Below are 18,947 nucleotides of genomic sequence, written 5' to 3'. Positions count from 1 at the left end.
CACATCTGTTTTCAATCTATTCTCTGGACTTTTCCGGTCAATATAATAAATAGTGTAACCAACAGTACTGGACATAGTTTAGATCCTGTTTATAATAGTCTTTCCTGAAAATTATAAATATGTCCCTGTTCTTTTTTCCAGATGTGTGTGAGAGAGAGAGAGAGAGCGAGCAAGAGAGAGAAATCATTCAACATGATGATGGTTTTGTTTTTTCGAGACAGGGTTTCTTTGTATAGCCCTGGCTGCCCTGCAACTCACTTTGTAGACCAGGTTGGCCTCGAACTTAGAAATATGCCTGCCTCTGCTTCCCAAATACTGGGATTAAAGGCATGCACCACCACCGCCCAGCGGGAGTTTTGTTCTGTCAGATAACAGTCAATGGTGTAATTAAAATCAGTTGGTTCTATGGCATGTTCATAATTACACTATTTTTTTACTCTGAACCCACAGGGTTAATAGCTTGGCATGATGGAGGCTGAGCTCCCTCTAGCATTAGGATTTGGCTTAATAATGAACTGGAACCTGAACAATGGAATATTTGGAAAATCCTGGCAGCATTAACTTCAATACAGACATGATCTAGTAATTTTAGACACACCTGTTCCAGTCATTTTAATTCTTTTGCAACCCCTTTCATATAACTTTTTGTGTAAAGTTGCCCTATGTTTTTGCTATAGGTAGCCTTAACATTAATCTTAATAGTGAGATTAGTTTTATTGTAAATTATAGGATTATAGTTACCTGTAACTGACCAGGCCATGGGAAGAGGGGTTTGTTGTAGCTACTATGATACAAGTCCTTGATAGATTTCTAAAAAGGACAAAATGCTTTATTGAATAGCTTATTGTTACCATCACAGGAATAATTATGATTGCAACAGTTTGTACAAAAAGAGTAACATGATTCTCATAATTTATGAGTAAGATAAGCATTGATGAACAAATAGAATCAGAAGTACAAGAGTTAAATTGTGCAGGATCAGATCATAAATATGAAAAAAAAACCAAATGTCTATGAAATATGATTGGAATTCCACTTACTTTTGTATTACCCCCACAGAATCTAATCATAAAATTACATGTGAGAATACATCAAATACCACTTATAATATTTCCAAGGGAAGTTTTGACTTTTTAACATTTTCAGATAGCTTATTGACTATTTCTTACAAGGATATGACTTATGGAGTAGCTAAATTGCTAGAAGAAAGGCTCCCATACCTGATGGCAGATCGTAACAAATAATGCTTTCACTGGCCTAATATTATTGTGTTGATAAATTGCTTATTTATAGAATAGTCATGCATCAAATGACAATTAGATTTGTCTACATCTTGAGTGAAAACCATTCTAGACATACTGAGTTCAAAAGATAAAATGGGAAAGATGTTGTAACATGGTCCATGAATGAACCTATATAAGGAGAGTTCTGAGTGCTTATGGGAAAACTCCAAGACAGTTTCTCCAAATATGGTGCTGTTCCCTAAAAGTACTTTCATGCCTCTACCAGGTGTAGTCAACAGAAGTAGGTTTGCTTGCAATCAATATTTATTACAAATAAAAGAGTAACTTCTCAAAGTAGAGGGTTTCCAAGACAGGATTCTGTTTAAGTAGCAAGAATTGTTCTCTCTCTCTCTCTATCTCTCTCTCTCTCCCTTTGTGAACTCTCTCCCTTTGTGAATGCGTGTGTGTGTTGTTTGTCTTTGAGACAGGGTCTTTCTGTGTAGCTTTGGCTGTCCTGGAACTTACTCTGTAGACCAGGCTAGCTTCCATGGAGATCCACCCACCTCTATCCTCCCTGACCCAAGTGCTTGGATTAAAGGCCTGTGCAACTGCTACCTGGCTAAGAATTGTTTTTAAATGATAATGAAGAAAACTACTGAAAGATCATTAAATGGGCTTTGATCTGTGCAGAATCTGTGTACCAAGGAGCCCTGACACATAGAGTGCTTGAAATTGGCATTAAGATTATGCAGACAATTGAGGTCCCTTGATGGTTATTGTCAGTCCCTACTAACTTTCGTGACTCCTGACTTGGGTTCATCAGCTCTGAAGGAGCAGCAATTGATACCAATTATATATAACCATTTGCTAATGTAGTACACTGGCTTCTCTAATGCCTACAAACCTTTGTGTTTTATTATTTGTACATGAAATTTCTACTGTTACTATGCTCTGCAGTTCTACTAAATACGTCAACTTTCTTCAGTACTGAAAAATAATTTTCCTGTACATTCTTGGGGGATTTTCTAACTGTACATGAGCACACAGATCATCACTGTTAAGTTCTCACCATCTTGTGATTGACAGGTTTTTACTCCAGAATGAGTATTTTGAAGGTGAAAAAACAAACACACAAGCAAAAAACAAAAACAAAAACAAAAACAAAAAACAAAACAAAACAAAAAACCAAAAAACCAAGGGTGCCTTTATTAAAGCACTTTCTTGGGTTTTCCTTCAGGAAGAATTTCCAGAAGTCTAGTAGGAACAGGCTTTGCCAAATTCAATGATATTTCTTTGGGGTCTCTAGAGAGGAATTTCTACTGTGCAGTGAGGCATGAATATAGCACAATGGCAAACATATATGATTTCTCTCTAATATTATTTCAGGGAATAACTAAAGGTTTGGTAACATTCTTTAGATTAACACATTGTCTTCATTATAAATTTTTTGAGGTTGAACAAGTATAATGTTTTAATGAAAAGCTTCCAATAGTATAATATTTCTCTATAAACTTTAGATGTTTTCTAAGATTTAAATATTCTGTAAAGGCCTTCTCAGATTTCCCATGTTCATAATGTTTTTCTGGAGTGGAGCCTGCAGTGGTGCCTAAGGACAGCATTCTCGGAAAAGCATACACCACATTATTTACTATGGAAAGTTTTCTCCCCAGTATGAAGTCTGTGATGTCTTCTAAGGTTTGCCAGTGTGGTAAAGGATTTGTCACAGTCACTACATTTGTAAGGTTTCTCCCCTGTATGAGTTCTGTAATGGATGTTAAGGTGTGATAAGTGATAGAAGGCCTTGCCACATTTTTCACAAGCATGAGGTTTCTCTCCTGCATGAATTTTCTGATGTGTTCTAAGAGATGAACATTTCGTAAATGATTTCTCACATTCATCACATTTATACGGTTTCTCTCCAGTATGGATTCTGTAATGAACTTTCAGATGAGATAGTTGATAGAAGGCCTTACCACATTCCTTACAAGCATGAGGTTTCTCTCCAGCATGAACTTTCTGATGTGTTCTGAGAGACGACTGTTTGGCAAAGGATTTGTCACATTCTTCACATTTGTAAGGCTTTGCAGCATGAGTGCTCTGGTGTCTCCTACAAGTTGAGCAGTGTGTGAAGGATTTGTCACATTCACTGCATTTGTAAGGTTTCTCTCCAGTATGGATTCTTTCATGGCTTTTAAGACAAGACAACTGGGAAAAGCCCTTACCACATTCTTTACATTGGTAAGGCTTCTCTCCAGTATGGGTTCTATAATGGACTTTAAGATATGACAACTTATAAAAGCACTTACCACATTCTTTACACTTGTAGGGTTTCTCTCCAGCATGAATTTTCTGATGTATCCTAAGGGTTGAACACTGAGTAAAGGATTTCTCACACTCTTTGCATTTGTACGGTTTCTCTCCAGTATGAGTTCTGGCATGTTTTCTAAGTTGCGACAACATACAAAAAGACTTACCACATTCCTTACATTTGAAAGGTTTCTCTCCAGTGTGAATTTTCTCATGTGCTCTAAGAGATGAGCACCAGGTAAAGCACTTGTCACATTCCTGACATTTATATAGTTTTCCAGCATGCATGTTCTGATGTTCTCTAAGAGATGAGGAGTAGGTAAAAGATTTGTCACATTCCTTACATTTGTATGGTTTCTCTCCAGTATGTGTTCTGGCATGTTTTCTAAGCTGGGACAGCATATAAAAGGACTTAATACATTCCTTACATTTGAAAGGTTTCTCTCCTGTATGAATTTTCTCATGTGCTCTAAGAGATGAGCACCGGGTAAAGAACTTGTCACATTTCCAACATTTGTACAATTTTCCCTTATGGATATTCTGATGTTCTCTAAGAGAATTGTAGAAGGTAAAAGATCTGTCACATTCCTTACATTTGAAAGGCTTTTCTCCAGGATGGATTCTGTAATGGGTTTTAAGATCTGACAACCACCTAAAAGCCTTGTCACATTCTGTGCATATCCATGGTTTCTCTCCAGTATAAGTTCTCTGATGCGTACTGAGGCTTGAGCAGGTCCTGAATCCTGTTCTACATTTCCTACACTTCTGTGGGTTTTTTCCACTATGGATTCTTAGCTGTACAAGTTTTGGGAAAGAGCCAAAAGTTTTATCGCATTCTTTATATTCTTTCTCTCCTATGTAGATTCCATGACTCTGACTTACATTTGAAAACAAACTTAAAGATTTGCCATAGTCTTTATATTTGCAAGGTTCTTCTTCAGTGTGCATACTTTTATGTCTACTGAGGTTTGTTGATTCAATATATGCATCCTTGTGGTTATCAAATCTGTATTTGTTGCAGATTTCTGGAGTATTATTTGTTTTGCAAAGTATCCACCCTCCGGAGGATTCATGAAGCATTTTGCCAATTTCATTACATTCACTGGACTTCCATTGTATATCCACATGCTCATAGATGATATTCTTCGAGTCTTGATAGAAGACAATCTCAGATTCACTGCACATTCGATAGCTCTCTGGAAAATGTTCCCAATTAGGGAAAGGAGGATTGAGGAATGATTAAACAGATTTAATATCTGAGTTCTCTGAGATAAGTAAATAAAATTCTTTAGAATAGAGCTCTCTGCAGAGCCTTTTCTATCATTCATTATCACTGTGTGGAAGTCACTGTATGAATGCTCAGAAGAACCTCTAGTCTGATCTCCATCACTGATAACAGTCTTTCCATTCTTATCTAAACTGCATACCTTACAAAAAGTAGAACAAATAGTTGAAGAAACAAGAGTGAACTTGGGAACAGAGCTCTCTGAAAAAATTACCTTTGAAATATGTTACTCTGCTAAACTGTTTTCCCCAGAAATATTGTAGAAATGTTTAACACTAAATTAAAAATATCTCCACTTAATAAGTATGCTGTTATATAGTCCCTGCTCAGAATAATCACATTTCTTTTGTTTTTAAAAACTTTTGAATAAACATGATAGAACTAGGTGTGGTGCAGAATGATGTTAATCCCAGCATTTATCAGATAGATGCAGACAGATCTCTGTGAATTCCCGGCCAGCCTTGTCTACATAGTGAATCGAATGACAACCACCACTTCCTGTCTCAAAAGCATACATAAACACACACACACTGATAGAGATTTTTTCTTAATGATCCATTAAAATTTATCAAAAATAATAGATGCAAAGAAAATATTTTTACTAAATATTTAAGGCTATAGCTGAAACAGGGCAGGGATGTCATGGGTAGTTCTTATGTAGTTTTTGTTTCAAACTTTACACTGTCTGATATCTACAAATTCAGCCCTGTGTTCCCTGTCATCCCTTAAGTAGAAATTCTCAAGAGGCAGAGGACAGAGGGCAGAGGGCAGAGAGCAGAGGGCAGAGGGCAGAGGGCAGGTGGATATCTGTGCATTAAAGGTCAGCCTGGTCTACAGAGTAAGTTCCAGGATAGCCACAGTTATCATAGAGAAACCCTTTCTTGAATGAACATCACAAACAAAAAACAAAAAATTTCTAGTGAGATAGAACATGGTAAAACCATTTTCTGTGTTTCCTTCCTTTTTCACTTGAGTCCCTCTTTCGTGCTTATTCACTCACCTCTACCTGGTTTAGCCACCATCTCTTTTATCTTCACGTTCCAGGGTATATAGATTTGCTCCAGATGGGGGACCAGGTCTGCCTTGCACACAATAATACCTGCGTATTAGAAATTGGCACAGACACACAAAGAAGCACATTATTTTGTTGGATTCTATAGGACATACCAGATATCTAAGAGATGACATAATAGAAAGCTCTAGATATGATTTGCTAGTCATTATTTCATGTAGGACCTTTACAGGTATTTGTGGAAGTCTTAGATAGATGGGTCAATGGTCATAAGGACCAGTTTTTGTTCCCAGCCCCCTGGGGAAGCTCATACTCTTCTGCAACTCTAGAGTCAGGGCATTTGTTGTTTTCTGATGGCTAAGTCAGGCACTTTGAGAATGAAGGCTAACATCCATGCATAAATAAAATAAATAAAGCTGAAGAAATACTTAGGGAACATTTTCAGTTTGCAGACCAAATTCTGCTTTCAGCTAAAACTGAGTCAAATGCAATGATTGAACATTAGAATGTGGGTGGGTGGAAACATCTGCTACTGGGTCTCTGAATGTATTGTGGACCCAAAAGTGCTAGGTCTGGCATGCCTGCCTAAGGGGCAGTGTGACACAGTTTCTGCCCCTGCAGAACCACCAGGGCGTTGATCCCAAGATGCACTTGATGGTTGCTGTTGCCCTGAAGCTGATCTGCTGTCTCTTTTATTTGTTTTACTTTAAATCTCTCTTTCTGGGGAATATATTTCCCCCATTACTCAGAGCTAATGACTCCATAATAAATGAAATAGATGTGGACTGGGAAATGGATGTGGACTGGGAAATGGAGGCTGTGGTGGATGAGGAATAGGCTTTCCAGTTGATCTTTAGGACCATGGGAAAGGATCTAGACAATATAACTATAAAGGCCATAAAAGCCTATAAAGCTCTTTGTAGAAATTATTCATTGTAGACATAGTCAAACTTGGAATTATGAGGAGACATATGTACCCTCCAGTCCAATAACTGTTGCATTAATGATGAGAATTTCGGGCAAAGAGAGTGCACTTGAATTGACAGTTTGCATCCACTACTGACTACGAGTCATTATTGAATCAGCACAGTTCCCATTCCCCACCTTTTTCAGGACCCTCCTCATGCTGAGGCCAGATCTCAAAAGGAAGTCTTTATAACACCCCCAAAAGGAAAAACATCAGATACCAGGAAGAAGTATTCATTAACATAATTTACCTAGTTTTCTATAGTTTTTAAGACAGCTACTCAGAGAGTCTCCACACCTATAAAGTAGGTATATATCAAGGATGAGTTAGGAATTGTGCAAGAATAATGTTCTTACCCACAGAGACCAGGTTGCTATAATTCTCTAACATTACACCAATGTACAAAGCCCTCTGAGCAGAGTCCAGGCATTCCCACTCCTCCTGGGAGAAGTCCACAGCCACATCTCGGAATGTCAACAGACCCTACAATGAAAATGTTTACCATGAGCAGAGTCTTTTCCTGGATACAGAGAGTATGAGGGAAACAGGACCTTTTCTTTTTTTTCTTTTTTCTTTTTTTCTTTCTTTCTTTCTTTTTTTTTTTTTTTTTTTCCTGAATGAAGAAGCACAGTTATTCAGTAAAATGAAGAAGCACAGTTATTCAGTAAAATGTTTTCTGGAATCATGATACTCAAAAACACATTTTCCAACTCTGGGAAAACAGGATGATATCATATTTTCAGAAACAATATTCTTTTAGGGCATATAAGACATAAATTTAAGGTCTGGACTGAGAAATATACCTTCTATGAAGACAGTGTTAATTTCACATAGAATCATATTGTATGCATTTCAGACATACAATTTTTGATGAGCAAAATTGTGCCTCTAAATATCAAAATAGTAGACCCAGTAAAATACTGACACTGGATCAATCTTCTCTACAGCTGGGCCTTATAGGATTATACTCTAATAAACTCAGTTGGGATGTTAATGCTCTAGGATCCATACCCCAGCTCCACATTTTTTTATAGCAAAGAGGCAGAACTTGAGAAGCAGAATCTATGGATGAACATAATGTCAAAGAGTCTTAACTACCAGGCATGGTAGAACACACCTTAAATCCCAGCACTCAGGAGGTAGAGGAAGGCAGATCTCTTTGCATTCTAGGCTTCTACAGTGAATTCCAAACCAAAGCTGCAAAGTAAGACTCTCTCAAAATAAATATATAATGTAAATAAGTAAGTCTGTCAAAGAGTCTTGGTTTTCTCATAGAAGGGAATAACAACAATCCAAATCACCAGTTCTCCAAACATTCATCATAAATGAGATTGTTTTATGAGGCCAAATATAGTGGCCTTTAATCCTAGCACTCAGGAGGCAGAGGCAGGGAAATCTCTGGGTCTACAAAGCAAGTTCAGGACATCCAGGGTTATTACACAGAGAAACTATGTCTTGAAAAACAAACAAACAGAAAAATCACTTTATGAGATTTTGGCAACTATGAAGTACATATAAAAATCAGCAAGAGTCACATATGAGATAATATACTTTTTTTAAAAATACACATAATCCAAGAAAGACAATTAGCAATTTCACAAATTTCAGAGATGTTTCATTCCTGAAAAGTTATCAAGGATGCAGGGTGGTGATGGTCCACGCCCTTAATTCCTGAATTTGGGAGGCAGAGGCAGGCAGATCTCTATGGGTCTAGGACAGCCTGGTCTAAAGAGTAAGTTCCAGGACAGACAAGGCTGTACAGAGGAACTCTGTCTTAAACAACAACAATAACAACAACCCAACAAAAAAAAAAAAAAAAAGAAAGAGAAAAGAAAACAAAAGAAAAAAAGAAAAGAAGGAAGGAAGATTTGAAGGAGAGAAGCAAAGAAACTGCAGCCTGAATCTACTGACAAGAGTATCACTTTAGCCCAGTGGCTTTCAATCTTCCTAATACCGTGACACTTTAAGACAGCTCCTTATGCTGTGGTGAGCCTCAACCATAAAAGTATTTTTGTTGTTCCTACATAACTGTACTTGTTTACTCTTTCAAATCGTAAACATTTTTGGAGACAGAAGTTTGCTGAGGGGTCATCACCCACAGATTGAAAACCACTGCTTAAAGTCAACACACATAGAACGGAGTGTTCCACACTTTCTAGAGAGCTTCAAAACTCTATTAGAATAACAGACAGCGTGGTCTTGTCTATTTTTCTATAAATAGTTCAGTGGTGCTAGAGAGGAATTCCAGGTGTCTGAGGTGCATAAAACCACCTGCATAAAACTGGTTTGAAGCCGGGCGTGGTGGCGCACGCCTTTAATCCCAGCACTTGGGAGGCAGAGGCAGAGGCAGAGGCAGACAGATTTCTGAGTTCGAGGCCAGCCTGGTCTACAAAGTGAGTTCCAGGACAGCCAGGGCTATACAGAGAAACCCTGTCTCGAAAAACCAAAAAACCAAAACCAAAAAAAAAAAAAAAAAAAAAACTGGTTTGAGGAAACCTGACAGATCCTTCAATCAGAGCATCTGTTGAGTATGAGGCCTTTCTCACTAATATATGTTGAAGCCCCCTCAATCAGCCTAGGTGTAGCCATTTTGTTCCATGCCTACCAGTCATTTTATATTGTTACTGACACAGAAAAATAGCTTGACTCCGAGCAGAGTCAAGCTGACCACACACCCTGTTATGGTCTGAGGCTTGTTGATCTTAAGAAGATCCATAACCATCCACTTAGGACCAATCAGAATAACGGTCAGTTAGAACAGTTCTTGTTCAGCCAAAATAGATTGAGTCAGGGCCAACCCTGGCCACAACGTCCCGTATCTGCACATGAGCTCATGGTGGTTTTTGCCTATATACACTGGCTCTGGGAAACATTTGTGGCTGCAGTTTAGCTTTAGACTCTATACTGTGTCCCTGATCAGTCTTGGGGTGTGCTTTCAATGAACGAGCTTGTTTAACTGAGATAAATGTCTGAGTGGTTTGTGCGACAATTTCCTGACCTCAACAATATATATATATGTATATATATATATATACACCCTCTGCAGCAACTGGGGATTAATATATTTCTTTGATCATCAGTCAAAGTGGAAAATACTTTCAGAATACAGGTCTTTAATTAATTTACCCTTACAAGCTGAAGTCTGGGGAGGACAGTTGGAGGGAAGGCTGTGCTTCACTGGAGATGTACATTTACACAGTTAATTTTATCTATCAGAAGAAAAATAAAACAAACACTTTAAATAACATAAACACAGAGTTAAAGGCCTGCAGTGAACCTGGTGGCAGTGGTAGTGTATGCCTTTAGTCCCAATACTTAGGAAGCAGAGGCAGGTAGATCTGTGAGTTTGAGGCCAGTCTGATCCACAGAACAAGTTCCAAGACAGCCAGGACTATACAGAGAAATCCTGTTTCAAAAAACCAGACACATAACTATTCTATAGATTAGAAGTGGGGGTAACACTGACCTGGAATGTATTTACCGGAGAACCAGCCATTTCTCCCTATTGTCCTTTTCTGACTTTTCTCTTCTTGTACTTTTGTACCTAAAATTAATATGAAAAGCTGTTAGGAAGCCAGGAAGTGGTGGTGTATACCTTTAATCCCAGCACTTGGGAGGCAGAGACAGGTGGATCTCTGTGAGTTTGAGGCCAGCCTGGTCTACAGAGGTAGCTCCAGGACAGCCATGCCTATACACAGAGAAACCCTGTCTCTAAAACAAACAAACAAACAAACAAGCAAACAAACAAACAAAAAGTTGTGATCTCATGGTAGTTGCAGAAGAGAAGACACAGCCCAGGGCAATGGAATAGCAGATATAGAACATCCAAAGCAGCTGAGTCCATCTGTAATTTTACCAAAACACCAAAATCTTTTTTCCCCACATTTTTTATTAGATATTTTCTTCATTTACATTTCAAATGCTATCCCAAAAGTCCCCTATACCCTCCCCCCTCACCCACCCTGCTCCCTTACCCACTCACTCCCACTTCTTGGCCCTGGCATTGCCCTGTACTGGGGAATATAAAGTTTGCAATACCAAGGGGCCTCTCTTTCCAATGATGGCCAACTAGGCTATCTTCTGCTACATATGCAGCTAGAGACACGAGCTCTGGGGGTACTGGTTAGTTCATATTGTTGTTCCACCTATAGGGTTGCAGACCCCTTTCAGCTCTTGGGTACTTTCTCTAGAACCTATACTGGGGGCCCTGTGTTCCATCCTATAGATGACTGTGAGCATCCACTTCTGTATTTGCCAGGCACTGGCAAAGCCTCACAGGAGACAGCTGTATCAGGGTCCCATCAGCAAAATCTTGCTGGCGTATGCAATAGTGTCTGCGTTTGGTGGCTGATTATGGGATGGACCCCCAGGTGGGGCAGTCTCTGGATGGTCCATCCTTTCATCTTAGCTCCAAACTTTGTCTCTGCAACTCCTTCCATGGATATTTTATTTCATACTCTAGGGAGGAATGAAGTATCCACGTGTTGGTCTTCCTTCTTGATTTTCTTGAAAACACCAAAATCTTAAGCTGAAGAATAGAACAGTCTCCTCAACCAATGGTGTTGAGGAAAATATCAGTCCACTCAGAAAATATAAAACTGGGCCTATTCTCTCCCTTGGTGCAATGACTCACAAATGTTTATGTATGACCTAGAAGAGTGAACCAGCCAAGTAACACAAAGGGGAAACATGTTCATATGTGAACATAGGGAACTAGTTTCTAAATGGAGCTACAGATCACTCTGACCAGTCAGTGTGTACCCTCATGGTCCTAAACAATGACAAAGATACAACACAGGAGGAAGAATATGGAGATATACTGTCAGTGGGAATTTGAACTCACTGCAGCCACAATGCAAGTAAGTATGCAGTTTCCTAAACAACTAAACAAGGAAAAAAATGTCATGAAATCCAACTATAGGGATGGAGAGATGGCTCAGTGGTTAAGAGCACTGACTGCTCTTCCGGACATCCTGAGTTCAATTCCCAGCAACCACATGGTGGCTCACAATCATCTGTAAAAAGACCTGATTCTCTCTTTTGGTGTCTGAGGACAGCTACAGTGTACTTACATATAATAAATAAAATAAATCTTTTAAAAAAATCCTATATACACATGTGGTTTTGTTTAGAATTACTTCTAAATGAAACAATTCTTATAATGAGATGACTTCTGAAATCACTTCACAGCAGAAAATAGAAATACTGTAGAAGATGCCAGAATGAAATTTATAAAGGAATAAGCTATAAGAATACCAATGAAAGGCAAGGAGCTCAGAAAGATGGTAAGCTATGGAAGACAGAGAAAAAATAATCAAACTGTTATGAGTTTGTCCTTTCTTCTCAGTGACTTCTTCAAATATAAATGAATATTGCCCAAAGAAAACATGCAAATAGAAATAGGCCTTAGCATTAAAAAACAAAACAAAACAAAACAAAAAAACAGACAGGTAGTCAGAAAGGAACAAAGGGAAAAAGAAATGGAAAGCTTCCAAATACCTGAAGCAATCGTGACAGAATGGTAGGGAAAAAAACAGACAGTGATGCTGGGGAACTTTAGCATCCACCCAACATTTAGTGTCAGATAATAATATCAGACAGAGTATTGCTAAGAAAAGATGAGCATCAACAGCGCAGAAAAAGATTATGCCTAGCAGCCTTCCAGAAAGCCATCCACAAAAAAGCAGAGGTCTCACAATCTTCTCAAACTTCAGGGAGCATGCTCTACTGTGGTCAAATCTTAGAATTAGAAGTCTCCAGAAGGTGGTAGTGCATGCCTTTAATCAGTCCCAGCCCTAAGGAGGCAAAGGCAGGTGGATTTGAGTTCAAGGCCGGCCTGGTCTACAGATCAAGTTCCTGGAATACAGATATCAACAGCAGAGGGAAAACAAAAGAACACAGGATATGAAAATCAACAGCTTGCATGTGCTTATTCAAACATGTAAAGACAATGTAAGAAGGAGGTTTGTCTTCTGTATAGTTTCCAAGAAATTCCTATCAAAATCTTCTTGGCATTTTTGTAGGAATAGAGATAGTGATATCAAATTGGGGGAAACAAAGAATAGCTCAAACATCTTCAAAGGAAGATCAAACCCAGAGGAAATTCGAAAATCTGTTAAAACTGTAGCAATAAGTCCAGTGAGTGTACAGGAGGTATCATCAGGAGGACAATGAACATGAAGCTTAATACTTTAGAGACATACTAGGCAATTCTTATCAAAATTCTGCTGGCATTATTTTAGGAAATGGAGAAATTAACTCTAAAAGATGTAGAATCTGAAGGAACTACAGAAAACTCCGAAATTCAGAGAACAGAGAAAAACAGAGAGGCATCAATTTTCCTAATTTTTTTTTAAAGATTTATTTATTTATTATATGTAAGTACACTGTAGCTGTCTTCAGACACTCCAGAAGAGGGCGTCAGATCTTGTTACAGATGGTTGTGAGCCACCATGTGGTTGCTGGGATTTGAACTCCGGACCTTTGGAAGAGCAGTCGGGTGCTCTTACCCACTGAGCCATCTCACCAGCCCCTTCCTAATTTTATAATATGTTAAAATTATAGTAATGAAAACTATTTAATATTGGTCTCAAGACATGATCAATGATATGAATTCAAGATGGATACCATCTACCTCATGCACAGTCAAATAAAATTACATTTGCTTCTTACTATTAATTCTTAGATAGAAAGTCTTTCAGCACCTACAATAGGATAATCTCAAGAAAGCTATTCTCAGTGGAAGTCTCCAGAATCATTCCTAGTGAAACAGAATGTGGCAAAAATGAGTTTCACGTCCTGTTTCTACTGTCACTTAAGCCTCTCACCAATCCCTGCCTCAATTTCCCCCAACATACCTGGATCCTTTGTCTTCTCTCTCTTCACCATCCAGCACTCGCTGTTCCACTTCATCAGTGAGTCCTGGATATGAGAAAGAGATTTATCAATAAGTACCAGGATCCAGGATTTCTTTCTTTTCTTTTCTTTTTTTGGATTTTCGAGACAGGGTTTCTCTGTGCAGCCCTGACTGTCCTGTAACTCACTCTGTAGACCAGGCTGGCCTCGAACTCAGAAACCCGCCTGCCTCTGCCTCCCGAGTGCTGGGATTAAAGGTGTGTGCCACCACCGCCTGGCTAAGTACCAGGATTTCTAACACAGTACTATGCTCAATTAGATAAAGAGAAAACTAAATAGAGAATTTTACAAATGATTCCGCATTTGTCATGTGGTGTTAGAATACTGAAAAGATTCAGGGAGCTTTTCCAGTTTGTATAACTTGAATCCCACTTCTTATCACAGCTCAGCCAAAACTAAAGGGCAGGGAAGATTGTTTCATAGCTGTTGCTTGTTTAGAGGACCAAGGACCAGCACGCTCACCGTGGCTCACAACCATCTGTAATTCCAATCCCACGGTATCTGACCCCTTCTTCTGGCCTCTGTAGCACAAGGCATGAAAGTGGTGTAGACATACATGTAAGCAAAAACACACAAGCAAATACAAAATGTTTTAAAATTAAAAACCCCTCAAGAGCAGAAATGAAACTTCATGATTGGGATGACAATATTTTAAACTATTGAGTCTCTGAATTTACCATGGGGCAGAAATGAAAGAAACCCAACACTTCCCCAAATGAGAAACATGGGGAGTAAAGAACACTTCATAACAATGTCCTTTCCTGCTTTGAGAATCTCTCCCTGTAATGAGCTGTGGTGTGAAGTTCAGCCACACTGAGCTCACACACGTGCGGCCCCTTCCTTTGAGAAGGAAATTGAGGATGAGAAAATAATAGATCCAGAAAACTCTTCTCACACACAGTAACCAAAGGCTGTGCTTCTATTGTAATCATTCTAGAATAAGCACTCTGAGACACCACTGCCAGTGAAAGAATAGATGTCACAGATGGACCAAAGGTGGGAGAGCTCTGAAAGGCCTGGTCTCCAGGCCAGTTCCTATATGCATTTTATAGTCTATAAGCACAAGGTGGGGCCAGAAGGAAAGTAAGCAGGACTTCCCTGAAGCATCAAGGCAGTTAGCTTGGAGGTTTTTCAAATGCAGGTTACAGCTGACAGATGTAAGCTTTGCGGGTAAGGTAGGTAAGGGCAAGACTTTTGTTTCCGCCACCTCTCCAGGTCATTCTGTTCCAAGTAGCAAGATGAAGTTGCAGAACACTACAGCAGTGCTTTAAGTAAATCATTCAATAAATCAGTAATTCAGTATCAAATAAATGGTCTTTTCTACCTTATCCCACTTTAATTCTAACATGAAGTCTCTATGCAAAAAGCCCCGTGAAGAGAGTGTAGGCATTCCCTCTTTTCCTGGGACAAGTCCACAGCCACATCACTGGAGATCAACAAATCCTGAAATAAAAAGCAACACTTTGGCCACCTGCCCTTGAGTAAAGTGCAGGTTATGAACCAAGGGCACATTGAATTGGAGACTGTTTTCTGAAGTAAGTAAGCAGCCACAGTTATGCAAAGGTCCTTTCTACTGTGGTGCTTTGTCACTGAACATACTGTAGGGTCTGATATCTTCACACTCAGCATGCATAAGGTGACTTTCTGGACTCTAAGATGTAACATTAAGACCCTCACCTGGAATACAAGATTTTGAGTACTGTATTTACATCATAGAATGTGTGCATCTCAGATGTCAAGTTAGTGATAAAATTCTACAGAGTAAATATTAATGATTACAACTATAACTGTGGAGTTTGTGAAAATATATTTGTGATTCTTCTGTCGATCCTTATGTGACTAATATCTAACAAGTTTTTTAGGTTGACAATCCACCAGCTCTAAATGCTACTCTCTTGAAAAGCTTGGATAATTTAAAGTGTTTTGTTCTTTCCGAACTAACAAAGAGAATTGTGAGATTTTTAAGAGAATATGTTGAAAACCTTACAAGAAAAAAAAAAGTCAGGAATTGTCCAGTTCTTAGGAGCTCATGAGAGCAGAGTCCTAATGAGTAGCCCAGAAACCGATCACACCCTACTCCGCTCCAGCCCCGCAGCGCCTCTGACCTGGGAGGTTCCAGGGCCGCCGGGCTGCGGTTTCCGCCGCCGCGCTGCTGACTCTACCAGGATGCCCCGCGCGGCACCTGCGGCTCTCGGGAGTTTTCACGTCTCCGCAAGACCCTGGGCAGTGTCCTTGGCCCAGATTCTGCACTAGGTGTCCCCGGAAATTTCTGAGGGAAAGGCGAGTTTTGCTGAGGCCCTCTCCCGCTTTTGGGAATATGTTGCCTACTCTGGTCCCACCCACTATTAAGTGTCCTCTCACCGTACCCAATCCCGCCCACCTACTTCCTGTTCCGTTTACTTTCCCAAGGGTCCCAGCTATGTTGTTCTGAAAACTGCAAGTATCCAACGCCCACTGGGCGGCAGACACCTTAAGAAATGTCAATTGCCATGGGAAAGGGTGAAAAGGGGGCAGTGTTCTCTAAGGACGGCAAATTAGAGGCAGACTACAAAACAGTTCTAGAGACTGTTCAATGGCGTGAAAGCCCAAAGAAAGGGTTCAAATATCTGAACGAAACTTAAAAATGACAGAACAAAATGACTGGAGATCAAGAAATCACAAGCAAAGGGTGGAGAGAAAAATGAGGACTAAATAGATGAATCCAATAAGGCCAGGTGTTAAGGAAAACTTAATATGAAGTAACGGGGAAAAAGGAAATTCACTGGGCAGTAGTGTTGCAAGCCTGTAAAATCTCAGCACTCAGAAGGCAGAGCCAGGCCTGAGTTCAAGGCCAGCCTGGCCTACAGAGTGAGTTCCAGCACAGCCAGGGCTACATAACGAGATCCAGTCTTGAAAAAAAAAAAAAAAAGTAGAAGCTCTCAGTAAACATAGGCTATATTTCTTGGTAATCTGTTCCTGGCATTTTTGACTTCCTTAATTTTCCTGGTAAACGTTGTGCATGTCCCTTTGCGTGTGTCTATGTGTGTATGTGTTGTTGTTGTTTCTTCAGAGCAATATGTCTTCAGTGTTTATGTCACAGGTCGCGTGGAGTATCAACATCCTGAATCTTTGATGCTTTGATCTTGGGATTCTTTGTTTAAAGGCTTTCTGACAGCACATTGGCAGGCATCAATTTCTTTACAGACATTGAAAGGAATTCGACCCTCCCACCCTTTACTTGACATCAGGCACATACTGCTTTGGGTAAAGACACTGTTCTTCATGGGAAAACCTTGTCATTCCCATTACTGACTGGGACAACAAAACCCTTTTGCTCTTTAAGCAGAACATAAACAAATACTTCCGTGGCCAAGTGCCTCTCGTAGAAACTACAAAGTTAAGTTCTTCAGCCACTTAAGTGGCTAAATTTTATGAACACAGCATCAACACACATAAAATAGGACTCTAATTACAATGCTGCCTACTTGTGTTGGACTGATCAAATCTAAAATAGAACAAACATACAATTTGTGTTAAAAAAAATCAAGTAAAATATTTGGGGGTTATATCCCCCAGGGAAAAAGATTCCCAAGGAAGCCATCCCACTGAGTTACCAATTTCACAAAATAAGCCAAGTAATTATCCTTTGCTTCTCACATGCTGAAATAATAAAATATGAGTGCTTCAAATTAGAGGCAAGATATTTTTCCATTTAGCTTCAATGTTATACTAAAAATACTGTTTTACTTATTAAAAACAAATATGTACAGTTTTTAAACTTTAAAAACTATAGCCCATGTATTTTAGTCAAAATATAGATCAACAAACTGAAGAGATATCATTAAAGAAAAACAACAAAAACCAGTAACCCTAGATTACATTACACATCATTCGTTTTGTTTTGTTTGTTTTGTTTTGTTGGTTTTTTGAGGCAGGGTTTCTCTGTCTAGCCCTGGCTATCCTGGAACTTACTCTGTAGACCAGGCTGGCCTCAAACTCAGAAATCCGCCTGCCTCTGCCTCCCAAGTGCTTGGATTAAAGGTGTGTGCCACCACACATCATTCTTGACCAAGACTGAAAACTTGGCAATTTCCTGAGTGAAAACTATCAAACACCTTCTAATCTCTAAAACTGATCGTTTATTTAATTCCAAGTGTTTATCCATAAATACATGTACCTCACAACACTAAATTGACTCACCAGGAATCACACACACACAGTTAAAAGAGGTGAAAATGATGTAAACACACAATACTCATTCATGAAATCCTCAAAATAAATGAAAAGTTAAATAGAAAAAGAAGACTTGTTTCTTGAGAAACAGCAAGGAAAAATCATTTTCAAGTATGTTTTCAACTTGACTGAACTCCTTACTTGGGCTCTTTCATCCACTCAAATCTGACTCTTTGTTTGATTACTATCTCCCCGTTCTTTGCAGCCCAGGGTTCTTGGTTTAGCTCCTGGTCTACCTTAGACACGGTATGAGAAAGAGGCACATGGCCACTCCTGATTTATTCAGAAATTACAAGGATTTCTCACAGTACTGGTCTCAGATGAGACAGATGATGACCATATAAAGTTTGTCAACTGTTATTTACTGACATATTCTGGAACATACAGGAAAATCCTCAGTTTGTGCATGCTGAGTTCTACCACCAATGAACTGCTAGATGTTGTATTATTTAGTAATGCGTGCTTGAAATGACCACAATGAACAATAAAGATGCACAATACCTCCAGCCACTGAAATATATAGAAATGACAAGATAAGAACATGGATCTTCTTAATGACCAGAAATGCTCAATATGCAGTTCATGTTTTAATAAGAATTACTAAAGTAAGCTGGTGGGGGCCCATGCCTTTTATCTCAGAACTCAGGAATCAGAGGCAGACATATCTCGCTGAGTTCCAGGCCAGCCTGGGCTACAGAATAAGTTCCATGACAGCCAGGGTTACACAAAGAAACCCTGTCTCAGAAAACCAAAATATTACTGTAATTACTACTATTATTATTTGATGGGCTGACACATACCTTTAATCCCAGCACTCAGCAGGCAGAGGCAGGCAGATCTCCATGGGTTCAAGGTGATGCCGGGCGGTGGTGGCACACACCTTTAATCCCAGCACTCCGGAGGCAGAGGCAGGCGGATTTCTGAGTTTGAGGCCAGCCTGGTCTACAGAGTGAGTTCCAGGACAGCCAGGGCTACACAGAGAAACCCTGTCTTGAAAACAAAAAACAAAAACAAAACAGGGCTTGT

General features: G+C 39.3%; 1 protein-coding gene across 6 annotated transcripts; it reads right to left on the bottom strand.

The window, feature by feature from the left end:
- Positions 1-803: 803 nt before the first annotated feature.
- Positions 804-18,818, bottom strand: Zfp229 (zinc finger protein 229). Of its 6 annotated transcripts, none has more exons than XM_030249863.1 (7): positions 18,722-18,744; positions 14,172-14,974; positions 13,652-13,715; positions 10,261-10,338; positions 7,151-7,277; positions 5,816-5,914; positions 804-4,726 (listed from the first exon to the last, which is right to left on the bottom strand). In XM_030249863.1, exons 4-7 carry the CDS (start codon positions 10,288-10,290, stop codon positions 2,865-2,867), a joined length of 2,118 nt encoding a protein of 705 aa, XP_030105723.1. In that variant the 5' UTR covers positions 10,291-10,338; positions 13,652-13,715; positions 14,172-14,974; positions 18,722-18,744; the 3' UTR covers positions 804-2,864. The 6 variants fall into 6 exon arrangements, with proteins under 6 accessions (XP_030105723.1, XP_030105721.1, XP_030105720.1 ...); XM_030249861.1 differs by lacking the exons at positions 14,172-14,974; positions 18,722-18,744 and adding exons at positions 15,034-15,152; positions 15,815-17,484; XM_030249860.1 differs by lacking the exon at positions 18,722-18,744 and adding an exon at positions 15,815-17,484.
- Between the last annotated feature and the right edge of the window lie 129 nt (positions 18,819-18,947).

This window comes from Mus musculus, chromosome 17 (genome assembly GCF_000001635.26).
Source record: "Mus musculus strain C57BL/6J chromosome 17, GRCm38.p6 C57BL/6J".
In the NCBI taxonomy this organism is placed as follows: Eukaryota; Metazoa; Chordata; class Mammalia; order Rodentia; family Muridae; genus Mus; species Mus musculus.
This window is presented reverse-complemented; position numbering and strand designations above follow the sequence as displayed.

Excerpts from the sequence above, each read along its gene's own strand:
- Zfp229 (XM_030249864.1), bottom strand. The coding sequence starts at position 10,290 with ATGGCTGGTTCTCCGGTAAATACATTCCAG. Across the intron at positions 5,915-7,150 it reads TAGCAACCTGGTCTCTGTGG|GTATTATTGTGTGCAAGGCA; the intron begins GTAAGAACATTA and ends TCTAATACGCAG. Across the intron at positions 4,727-5,815 it reads GGTGGCTAAACCAGGTAGAG|AGAGCTATCGAATGTGCAGT; the intron begins GTGAGTGAATAA and ends AACATTTTCCAG.